Below are 12,560 nucleotides of genomic sequence, written 5' to 3'. Positions count from 1 at the left end.
CACCTAAAATATGGGCATGCAGTCTTAGCCTGTCACACAAGTTCCCCCTCCACTCAAAGGGTAAAAATGGTCACCTCCAGGTAGCAGCCCAACCTCTCCCTCCTAAAAGAGGCACCCTGGAGAGGCTGCTCCTTCCATTAGCTAGGGAGGGAGTCCAGACAACAGAATAAACACTTGAAGGGAGGGAATGGACATCACCGTTAAAGCCCCCAAACTAGAGTGCTTCAAAAGCTCTGGTGTGCTACACTGGTGCTTATCCAGGAGCTGAGCTCCTCCAGAAGCCACGTCCCAGCTGCAGTGACAGCCAAGTAAACGCATGGTGGGGTCTCTGGTCTTTGGTGCGTGTTCTCCTCTTGCGCAGCCACTCAGGTTTTGTGCCAGTCTCTACCATGTTTACTAGCATTAATGACAGACAACACAAAGTACTTAGCTAAGAATGATTTGTTACTCACTGGGGCCATCTTACTTACTGTTATGATGTGGTTTACTGTCGGGAAGGGGCTGCCCTTGGATGAAGCTTCAGTAGGACCAGCATCAGGGGCACTGGGCTCCGAAACGAGGGATGCCTTTAAAAACAAAGCAGCAGAAATGCATGGTTTTATTCTGAACGCTGTTTAAGAGCAGCAGTTCCCTCCCTCTCAGGTTAGTATACAAATACCTGGCCCCATCGTTACATATGGTTGCACAACAAAAGCAAATAAAATTGCAATTCTTGCCATTCCCCATTTTTGATGAACACACTGTATATTTGAACTGTTGAAATGGTCAGTTCAAGAATAAGAAGTTGTAACACATAGTATCAAGAGAAAAATGCTGATTATTTTTACACAGATTAGTCCTGTGGTCAAAACATTAGGACTCCTATAGCACACCTGAATGCATTAATTCCTTCTCAGCTCCCATGCATACAAAAAGCAGAGATTTTTTTTTTCTACGTTCTTTAAATAGATGAATGATTCTGCCATCTTGTGGGAGCCAGAGAAATCATAACTATTCGTACAGTAACAACAGCAGGACAGAACAGAAATTTCTTCTCTTTTTTACATGTTTCACTATTCATTAAATGAACAGATATTAGTAGCTAGTATGTTTCAAATAGCCCCCAAAATAAGAATGAATTATAGCCTCAGGGAGGAACCTGAGCAAAGTGGTTGATTTTTAAGATACTGACTTTACCAGAAACTCTGCTCAGAAGTTAGAGGTACAGCAACTAAAAATCTGGACTTTTTTTTCCCTGATGATCTGATAATGTGAAATATGTAAAGAATTATTTAAATTCTCTCACATCTGTTAAAATACAAAAATTAGACAAGGGGGCCTTTTCTTTCATAAAAGAAAAAAGGTAAAATGATACAGAATTTTAACCATAATTAAGCTTTTAAAAAATGTTAAACTAACTTCTATATGTGGATTGTGGAACACAATCCTCTATTAATATGTCTATAGCTTAGTTTTACAAAATTAGCAGATGAATTTATCATTAATTTGTCTTTGGCTGATACAGGCTGTATCCTTATTCCTGGCAATTTAATAGACATAGAATATTGCTTGCTCTATCCTACCTTAATTCAACAAGGAGTATGCTGGAGTAAAAACTATTAATTTAAGCAAGTATAAACGACAGTTTAAGAGAACAAAAGCTGAAAAAAATTATGGACCAGTTTCACCTCAAAGTAATTTTGTAGAGGCTCTCCTCCCACTCTGCCTTTCTCAGCAGGTGGAAACCAAACAGGAGGTCAAAACTATACTATCACAAAACTGTAGGTGATCACCACTGCTCTTGGGAACCTGCGAAGCTCAAAAGAGTGGCTTCTGCCAGGAAAGATGAGGCTTGAGGTGGAGCAGCCCAAGAGACACATTTATTCCTTGGCACTGTAAGCCTCCATCAGGGGAGTTACTTGGAGCTGTTCTCTCCCAGCCAAAAATTACCTCGGAGAAACAAGCTCATCTAGTTTGTATTTCTTTGTAACAACTGCAATGAACTCATCTACTAAATCTAATACAATGTCATAAGAAAGCTTCCTGGACCAAGTACAACTGCATTTGTGCTTACATAACTGCTTACTAAGACCATTGTTTTCCTTTACAAATCAGCCATTTAAGTGAATAATATTTTGTTATGCACGCTGAACATAAAGATCTGAAAACCAGAATACAACAAGAAGGAATACAACAAGAAGGAATACAACAAGAAGGAATACAACAAGAAGGAATACAACAATTCAATTTCATTATAATTTCTTCATAATGTAGTTTGGGAAGTATCTAAAAAGCTAAGGCAAGCCTAGATCTAGATCTCGAATTCCCCAACTGTGAGTGATTTGATTTAAAGGTAACAACAAGTGAACACAGTCCACATTGACAAACAACCCATCTACCTCTGCCACTCGGTCTCCCGCTTGTACCCCAGCCAAGTCTGCTGGACCATCATTCAGCAGCCGTGCAGTCACGATCCCCTGGTAACACAAAAGACAGTTTTCAGACCTGACAGGGTTTCTTCCATTGTTCTTAGATGTAAAAAGCAAACGGGAAGTAATTGGATTTTCAGGACTTGTTGTTCTGCTGCCTCTATTAAAATAAACACTAAATGTCTTAGCACATTAGCAAGAAAAACAAAAGCCTCCATGGCTGACACATACAACAATGAACAAAAGTCATTAATTGTTTACACTGTGCCATGGGGGACAGACCGGGAAACAAAGATTTATTTAAATGATAATTAAGTGCGAAGATGTGAGAAATACTTCTCTCAGATCAAGTTAGCTCCTGGGAATGACCAAATGGGATAGGAAAGGCATGTGGATTGCCAAGGGAGTGACCCCAAATGGAGGTAGAAAGTGGAAACTAGCCAACAGTGTTTCAGTCATCAGGTTGTCTTTGGAAAATCATCGGTTTACATTGGGTTTTCTCTCCAAAACCGTCCCTCCAGGAGCTTCCCCATCAAAATCTACTGCCAGCTTCTACTTGGGAAATAAGTTACCCATGTTTACCTTTGTTAGCTTTATTACGCAGACACTGATGTTACACTGAGGACAACCTCAGAAAGAAAATAACAAAACACAATAGCTTCAAAGAACCGCTCATCAGTTTCTTTCTAATGATTACTAGATAAATTTTGAGTAATGAAATGCACCTCATCATTGTCTTTACATGGAGATGAGCCCTTTCCACCAGCAATGCTAATACCAAGACTCCCCATTTGACTGCACACAGTAATGGTTATCTGGAAAAGAATTATAAGGATAAGTGGCCTGATTAATCAAAAACATTGCCTATTAACTACATGAGCAATGAAAATCTACCTCCCACTCCGAATACCAGCAGATTTGCTCCTATAGAGCTCAGCCCAGAGAAAAACGGTGCTATGCTTCAACACTGGCACATGCAAGGCTAGTCTTTACTCTTCAATAACACCAAGAATGCATTATTTCTCCAGGTTTTAGAGTCATGCCAAAACCATATAAGGCTGTTTATAAGGCTGCTGACCAAATCAGTTGTTTCATAAAACCCACCAATTTACTGAGCATTCACGATGGCAACAACGCCAGTACACAGGAGGAGGGAAAAGTAAATATTTTTTCATAAGTTTATGAAAAACCTTTCCTTTGGAACCTCATCTACAGTCTGATTTGCTTACTCTCAACTCTTTCGAGAACAGATAACTGAATTTGAGCACTATTACAGTAATCTTCTTTTATTTAAACAGGCTTTCTGTATGTATATGTTAACCCCATCAAAAGATTTGACAGTACTCTAACCATTGACTTTAAAGTAAAAATATCAGGAAGCTTTTTTAAAAGCAGCATAAATTGTAATCTATCTAGTCTATTCTCCTCCTGCTGGTATCAGCAAAAATTTAGTACAAAATCTTAGATAATTTTTTGAATTTACACAATTCACAACAAGGACCAAATAAAATTAGTTTCAAGTTTTAAAGACAGCTTACATTTAAGAATTATTCCCCCAGTTGTTTTTTGTGGGTTTTTTTTTCTTTAGTATATAATACACTTGGTAGTAAATAAGGATTTGCTAGTTGCTAAAACAACAATCACATTAAATTTAAAGAACACCTTCCCATAGCCTAGTGGAATCTGAATGCAAATTGCATTTAGAATCATAGAATCATTTAGGTTGGAAAAGACCTTTAAGATCAATTTCACCTTATCACTTTATTTCACCTTATCACATTAGCAAAATGCTCTTATCTTCATTGATTTGCTTCATATCTCTAAGACAATTCAGGCTTGAATAACTTGTTATATTTTATAATTAAGAATATTTCAACACAGCTGTGTTTCAAAATTTAACAAATGTATGCAGTTACTCTTACATGTATAACATACTCATCTGAAATTCCTAATTCCTAAAAAGATATGAAAATACCCTACCAGTCAAATGAAAACCACCCTGCCAGATGTTGCTTAGACTTAGCATTACCCGCACACTTGAGACTTCACAAGTCCATGATTACCAGCAGTGTTTTGGTGACAGGTCCCCGCACGGGTGCCACACTGGGCGAGCTGCCTTTCCTGGTGCTGCATCCCGCAACCCCGGGGATGCAGCGCAATTCTGCATCTCCTGCCCCACAGGCAGTCAGCACAGGCGGGATCTGTTCTGGGCCACCTCTGGGAGCCAACCCATAAAGGACGTTTCCTCCTCATGTGCTCCAAAGCATGCCGAGACGGGGTATGTCCACTGAGTTCAGAGTATAGCTTTCTCCATAAACTTCAGCCCAAATCTTGCAGTTCTCACTGATAAATTTTCACTTGAACATTCCCATCCCTTTTCACGGGACAGAGGCTTTCTCACGCCGTGAGGGTAAGGCCACGCCACTGCTCCTAAACCACGGACTAAGTGAAGATTAGCTGAGTGCCCACCTGCACACACCCTTGGCTTGACCTTACAATACCAAAGCTGGATATAGAAACTGAGACAGTATCAATCGGCTACAAAGAAAGTTGTTGTTGTTTTCTTCAGTGGAAAACGCTTTTTCCATATAAGCCAGTGGGAGCAAGGACAAACCTCAGCTTACACTCTGCGAAAGCTGAGTCTCACGACACCTACCATGCAACGTCCCCCCTTCTTTGCATCTTTTATAAACTGCCTCACACAAGAAGCGGACTTCCCCATGGACATACAGACTTCCCCACAGACACACGGAGCCCCTCCACTGTCAAGCCCAGCCCATGCAGCAGCTCAATACCTTCAGCGGGGGCTGCAGCACATCCACCGCCCTCGATTCCTCCGGGATCCGGCCATTCTCGCCAGGGAAGCTGCCCACTGCTGAGACGGGTAGTTGCACCTTAGTGTTAGTCCCTGGAAGAGTCTTGCCCTTCATCGCCGACTTGTGCTTTTCTTGAAGAGCTGTTCTGGTATTTCTTTGATCTCTCATGCTATCATTGGTATCAAAAAGGCTGCCAGAAAACTTGGAAATAGGTTCCTGGGGGTTAAAGATAAAAAAAGGTAAACATGGCGACAGCAAGGAGAATACCTATCTGATACCCAGACCCTACCTGTGGTAAATTGGATTTGTTCCTCTCTATCACATTGCTGTACATTAGGATTTGTTTCACTGAAGACAAAACTGCAACTTTAAAGTGAATGTACAAGTATCTTTCTTTTACCATTATTTCTCTGAGCAAGGTTTTCCCTCAACATGGGGGTGGAAATTGTGGGAACGGGGAGAGGACTGGGATTCACATAGCCTTTCTCTAGATTCCCATGGCACACACAAGCACATATAGTGCACATATACCCAACTAAATCCTGCAATGCCCTGTGAAAAGGATGGAGCATGAGAACAAGACCATTTTGGGCAGCCTCTGGCAGCTGAGGAGCACTGAATCTGCTGTCCCAGGGCAAGGAACCACACACATGAGGCAAAAGAAAGGGCTCTCCATACAGAAAGTAAAACATTTCTCATAGTTCCTCAAGGCTCACATTGTATTTTGGGGAGGACAGGTGTGAGAGGGAAGACAAGCCCCTACCTTTCATCTACATCTCTAAGAGAAGATTTTAAGTAATTGGATTGACTTTAGTTAGCTGCAAATGGCAGTGAGTGGTGACCTTAGTGATTTAGGGGTCCACTGGAAGTGGAGCCTCAAAGGTGAGGCATCTGGAAGCCTGCTTTGAAGCCTGGCTCTAGGCTGTACCTACTCTGAGATGCAGTGAGGAACTGACAATGTCACCCTATGCTTAGCTAAACCACAAGGGCTTGAAAAGAGAAATACACAATTAGACCACATCCACGAAACAATTAAAGCTTCAGACAAGTTTGACTGCAAAACGTAATGACGTTTTCCAGTTATCAGTTATGCTTGGTGAAGTGGTTAAATGAAATTCAGCCATGATGTCTGAATTCTCTTCACATTTTATGGATGCTTTATTTATCTTTGGCTGATTTTTGCTCCTTAATTTGATGGGTAAGGTTGAATCAGATCTTCACATTACCATAATCCTTATATCTTCTGTTGGCAGTAAAATGATGCAGCCAATGAAGGTCAACACCTTTCAAAATAAACCCCATAAATGTCTTCCTAAGTTTGGAAGTTTAATACCAGACACAAAAAGTAGTGGCATTACCATGAACAGCTGTGCAGAAACCCCACTGGACACTTCAGTTTTCAGTCAGAGCTTTCCCACAATCTCTTTTCGTTTGGGATGGAAAGCAGCATCGCCAACCCAGGAAAAGCGAGTAAGGCATGACTGCTTCCTATTTGCACTTAAAAGGGAATTTGTTTAGCTTTAACTCACATAAAACATTCATTGTCTCTCTTCTCTTGAGAGAGGTTCCTCTTTAACATCACTGGGCTGACTAACCCGGACCCATCAGCAGCGCTGGGGTGCTGTGGGTGCCGGGGAGAAAGGACAGGAGCAAGAGGTGGGAGTGAGGGCTGGAGGACGGCGCCCACCAGCAAGCAGTTGGGGGCTAGGAAGGGAGCAGATGTCCTGGCAGAGGAGCAGGAGCCCCAATTCCTCCCTGAACTCCCAGCAAACATCTGGAGGAAAGACCGGTGAGCAACGCTCTGAAAGGGAAAGGCTGCAAGCATACAATCGCAACCTCCTTTTCCCAGGCTGTGACTGAGAAGACAGCCAAGCTGCCACCCGGGTGACAGACACCTGGTGGGCACAACTAGAGAAACCACAGCATCCGGGGTTTCCCAGACGTCAGCATCCTTGAACAGCACTACCCAAAACTAAACACGCAGTGGAGTAGCACTGCAACCTCACTTTTCTACCATGCAGTCCTCGGGAGAGATTGAGCTTCAAGCGCTGCTAACAACCTGATTACCTGAAAGAGATGGAGGGATGTGGGTAACTGCAGCTATAAGTAGGAGTAAAATAAAAACATATGTATCTCATCACTGCTCAGATTACTCACCTTCACCTGCAAGTTGCACTGTACTCTTGGGAGTTGGATGGATTGTTTAATTGCAAGCAAAGTAAAGGAATAAAACATTGAATGTGATTCTGTACCCTCTGCACAAGCAAGGATGTGAAAGTACAGTCAGTGCAGCGTCCCGCTAACCCGAAGCGCTCGGCAGCATAGCACTGTGAGCAGATTGTAGTTTCTTGACGGACACACAACATTGTCCCGCCTGACTTCAAGGAGACTACCTACATCATCAGGATCCTCCAGTTCCTCCGCTTCTTGCTCGGGACTGATTCTTCCTTCCCTCCATTTTCCATTAGCAGAGCTGAATTTGTACAGGTTACCACCATGAAAACTTTCCTTTCCTTTCAACGAGGCCCAGCGAGAGCCCTGGGAGCTCCAGGTATGGCCACCGTACAGTTTAGGAGACTTGGGAAGCCATTTAATAGAGTCCTGAGAGGAAGATGACAAAAGAAAAAACAGGCAATGAACAGACTTTAAGAAAGTGATTGAAGTATGTATATGCAGAAACTGTCTGGCAAGTTCTGCAAGGTATTTTAGTATCTTGTAAATACTGGGTTTCCCCTTTTTACCTTGAGAGGTACCTTCAGTCCCAGAGAGACACTTTGCCAGTTAATGGGCAATACTGGTGATACAAAGAGCAAGAGAAGGCTGCTGAAATTAGTGGAAGCCTTCAGGGACTTACATGAGCACGGAGCCAAGCCCACCTTCAGCATCATAAAGAAGAATTAATGATCAACAACAGTCTTCAATAATGTTATACTCTGTACTATTAAGAAAACAAAGAGTACTTAGACCTTTAGTGACCATCTCATCTCACAACCCAAGTTAAAAAAACCCTATCAAGTCACCTGCCTCTTTTCATTATTCATTAAATAAAATGTTCCCTTTGTTGAATAGTCCCAATAGAAAGTACAATACTAAACTGATCTTTTAAGGTTTGCTCATTTTCAAAGTGATTATAGTCCAGTTCTCCCAAAACGTCCATTACTTATTTACATCCAAAAAACTCCACCTCTCTTCTTCATACACAGAAGTTCATACGTGACAAGTTGTGTCAAGGTTGCCTATATACCTCAATTTCACTGAACTTCAGAAGTTGTTTTTCAAAGTAACCTTTATCTTTCTTTAAAGCTTTATTTTAATCTCACTTTTAAATTTTCTTATGGTGATACAAATCCAATGGCAGAAAGCAGCCTGATGCCATATAAACAGATACATTAACGCACATGCTCCAATGAGGCAGAGAGATGGATAACACAAACAAAAAAAAAAAATTAACAAGCTTACAATGGGGCAACCAGCAGCACACAGTGACTTTCACACTGTTTAAACAGTATTTGATTCAGATTTAACAATTCTTTAAGCTCCCATTTTTCCTTTTTAATGCAGAATAGTTATCTTCACACACACAGAGATTTCTTGCTGGTATCAGCACCCCAGAATGTCACCATCTCTATTAGATCTAAGGTTGAGAAAGAAAAGGAGATAGGACAGGGCTGTCCATGCTGGATATACTGATTCATCTTCAGCTGCCGAAGGAGCTCCCCCTGGGATTCTTCATTTACATTTGGGTTTAGGATGGCTGAAAAGACTAGGAAATGGACAAGGACAGTATCTCAGCATCTCGTTGGAAAAGATTATAGACCTTTCTGTGAGTCTTGAAAAGATCACAGCCCCAACAAAGGATTATTTGCATTGTACACAGAAGGCATGATTGGCCTCTATAGGAAATTTGCTGTTAAACCACATTTTGAACTGCACTGACACTCAGCGATACCACCGTTTGCTGATAAATAGCCCGTATTTCTGGTTATTCTAAACCACATCGCTCAGGACAGTTGAGCTGATTGTCGATTTAGTTCATCAGTGAATTGAATGCGAAAGCAGCACAAACAATCATGACATGGTAGTGGCTCCCATTCCTCCTGACAATTTAAAACACAAGGCGGGATATCTCGTGGTAGTTCTTTACGCTTGCCTTGAATAAGGAAACATAGGGTACCCTTAAATAGAAGCTTTGTTTCCTATGAATATTAACTAGGTGGATAGCAATTCTAATCAGATAGGTAAATAGCACACTAGCTGAAATTGTTTGCTATTGTTTTGGTCTGGTTTATTTCAGAATAGCTAATGTGACACCTCCCAGCGTTCAGGGTATTTCCAGAGACAGTTTTAAGTCACTTTTAAGCTCATTAGGAAGTCATAAAGCAATTTCACTCTAAAAATAAACACAGGTACAGTGAGGCATCTAACTTTTTCTGAGGGAATGTCTCATCCTTGTTTGACCCCGACCCCTAATCCTAAACAACAGCTTCTCAAACCCAGCCTGCCAGATTCTGTAACACCAGTAAAAAGCTATTCTCTCAAGGTAACAGTTACAGGTTTCAAATTAAGCTTATGCTGACAATCACTTCACCATCTTAAGCATACCTTCAACTGCTGTGGTAGCCTCTCGTATGCACGAGGAGCAAGCTGATGTCCATCAGCAGATTTTACATCCCCGTGCCCCTCGCAGCCGAGCTGGGAAGGCAGAGCCGCAGGGCACTCCTGCTCCCTGCCTGTCTTTTCCTACGGCAGGAACCTTTTTCTCATGCTGACATACAGCTATAAGGGAAACTCATTATCTGTTTCACACCTCGCACCTTCTGTAACCTGAGAGATTTTAGTCTTCTGTATTCTTGATCTACAGTACTTTAAAGTAAAACAGAAACAAAACTACAATTCTGGGTAAGAGCTGTTCACGTTTTCACTAGGTCTATACAATACCATGGATGGCATTATCTTTATGAAAGCAGTTTCACAGTTTAGTTGTATCAATGGCAAAAGATTGAATGGAACAACCAGAAGTGCCTTTTAGCCTACGTTTGCACATACCTGTTGTAAGCAAAACATGCTGTGGATTATGCTTTCATAAAATAAAATGGAGAAACTAAGCCAATGAATGCTGCTGCTGTGAGTGTAGGCTAACACTACTTTGAAAACAAATCTTAATCATTTTTTTACAACTTTTTGATGAAGGAAAAGGGGTGGGAGATAGAAATAAGATAGTGGACTTAATTCAGAGTTCAGTAGCAATATAAGGTGAGGAACAGAGAATGTCAGGGATGCCGTTGCTGGGCCCACTGACTGCCACGGTGTTACTGTGCTGGGCTCTTTGCATCCTTTTGTACAAAGCCAGGAGTAGCCATGGTGCTACTCAATGCTGCAAGTTCTTAGTGACACGCACTTGAAGAGTTTGCTAGAAGGAGATGGAAGGTACAGCTCTGTTGTGTGCTGTGCTTTAACGCAAAGCAACCACTCAATCTCCTTACTGGATTCCCCCCCCCCCCAAAAAAAACTCCACCCAACTCATTACTCTGATGTATTAAAGGGTATTAGATGGGCAAAAAACTTCTATCACCCCTCAAGGTGGTAATTCGTACAGTTCAGCTAACAGATAGTAGATTTGTACTCCAAAAATGTCTTAAAAAACTTCTAGTAATTTATTAGCTCATTCTCACTAGATTCAATAGTATAGGGCCATGCTTTGAGACAAAATAGGCTACTGGCAAACATCCTAATATTAAGAGAGAAAAATCAGTTCTCCTTACAGAATTTTACAGATGATAATTGGTCTTTTTACTACCCAGGTAAGGTAGGAGGTTTCTTCCTGTGTTTAATACATGAGGAAGCTGAGACCCCCAAAGATTAAAATGGTCAATGGTTTAAGTCATTAGTAGCAAATACAGAGTGAGGCATGTAGTTTTACATTCTCCTTAAAAATATTCAGAATAAAACAAAGAGAGAAGGAAAATTCACTATTTAGGATTTTAAACTTCTTGGGTATTTGGACTGTGTGACACCACTGTTTTGCAAATGCAGAAAAAATATTTGGGAGGAAAAACTATTTATCAGCCTCAGCAGTTGTTATGTTCCATGGCAATACATTTTTCATCTCCCTTAGTTAGTAATGATCCTAACTGATTGGTAACAAATCATTTTCCTTCAGTATTTCACCAGTAAGTCAGGTGGGCTCCCTTTATACCTCCTTTGAACATGTTTTTCATGTTTTCAAAGGTGGTCTCTTCAGAACATATATACTCCTCTGTATCATATCCCTGTATGTTAAGAGGACAAATTGTCCTCATAAAGTACAAGGTGTCTATTCCAATAAGATCTCGCTAATAAGTCCTCTGGAGAATGAATTTCCTCCAGGCAACAAAGGTGTGCAAATGCTATGTATCACCCTAAATCATTCTAGCAAATAAAAAAAGAATCTAAGACACCCTAACATTAAAAGCCAAGACAGGAAAACCACCCACGTTTCTGAAGTACCATACTGAAACCATACAGTGACAATGAAACACCCTGCTTGCAGCGACAGCCTGGTCACCATCGGCAAGTAGAAGCCAGTGCTTTCAGTTACCTAGAATATTTCAATGGTAATACACCTGCTACTATTATTCAACTCAGAACCTCAAACACACATTCTTGCCTATTTTTCTATTTAAAAAAAAAAAAAAAGATTTGTTTAAATAGCTTAATTAGTCAATACAGGAAAGAAAATGTCTTTAAAGATGTATTTCCTAGAATATAAACATTCTCTTCCTTTTAAGTACAACTATACATAACATTCTACTAATTGAAAATTATTTCAGACTCATTCCCTTTTTAAAGTACAAAAGGCTGTCTCTAAAAGAACTTTGTGTGATTCGCATGAAATAAGAATGAAAGCTAAACAAAACGCTGCCGAAACAAAGGCAGCCTTCAATAGGCTTTCACTGTAGAAGAGGCAACATGAAAACTGCCTGAACGGATTATTGAAGCAAACCTTCCACTGGGAAACTTTACTAGTGGTAAATACATGACTTAATTTTAAGCTTAGATGTTCAAGTATTAACTAGCCAGGTAAGATTTTTGAATTTCCTGAAGACACCATTTAAAAAAAAAAAAAAAAAATTGCTGTAGGTTATCCTAAAAACATCCACTATGCAAATGTTCTTCAGACTTGCAGTTTTCTCCCCTTTTGAATGGAAAAAAATCATCAGTAATATTCAAATGATCACTCTTTTTGTTAGCTAGTTTAGATTTTGTTTTGGTTTTAAGTTGCTTAGTGGAAGTCCATGACGTTATCAGCAAACTACAGAGAAATTCACTCACGTTTATAATCATGTAGTGCCCTGTT

At 40.6% G+C, this 12,560-nt stretch overlaps 1 protein-coding gene across 3 annotated transcripts in view; it reads right to left on the bottom strand.

Annotated features, from left to right (window-relative positions):
• LRRC1 (leucine rich repeat containing 1) overlaps positions 1-12,560 on the bottom strand; it is a 105,410-nt gene that overhangs the window by 14,339 nt on the left and 78,511 nt on the right. For 2 of the 3 annotated variants that reach the window (XM_052809237.1, XM_052809235.1), the window contains 5 exons: positions 7,622-7,825; positions 5,204-5,440; positions 3,134-3,223; positions 2,379-2,456; positions 471-566 (listed from right to left, as the gene is read on the bottom strand). In XM_052809237.1, coding sequence (XP_052665197.1) covers positions 471-566; positions 2,379-2,456; positions 3,134-3,223; positions 5,204-5,440; positions 7,622-7,825 — 705 coding nt within the window. The remainder of the gene's footprint in view (positions 1-470; positions 567-2,378; positions 2,457-3,133; positions 3,224-5,203; positions 5,441-7,621; positions 7,826-12,560) is intronic. The other variant, XM_052809236.1, reaches the window with a different exon arrangement.

This window comes from Harpia harpyja, chromosome 15 (assembly GCF_026419915.1).
Source record: "Harpia harpyja isolate bHarHar1 chromosome 15, bHarHar1 primary haplotype, whole genome shotgun sequence".
NCBI lineage: Eukaryota > Metazoa > Chordata > Aves > Accipitriformes > Accipitridae > Harpia > Harpia harpyja.
This window is presented reverse-complemented; position numbering and strand designations above follow the sequence as displayed.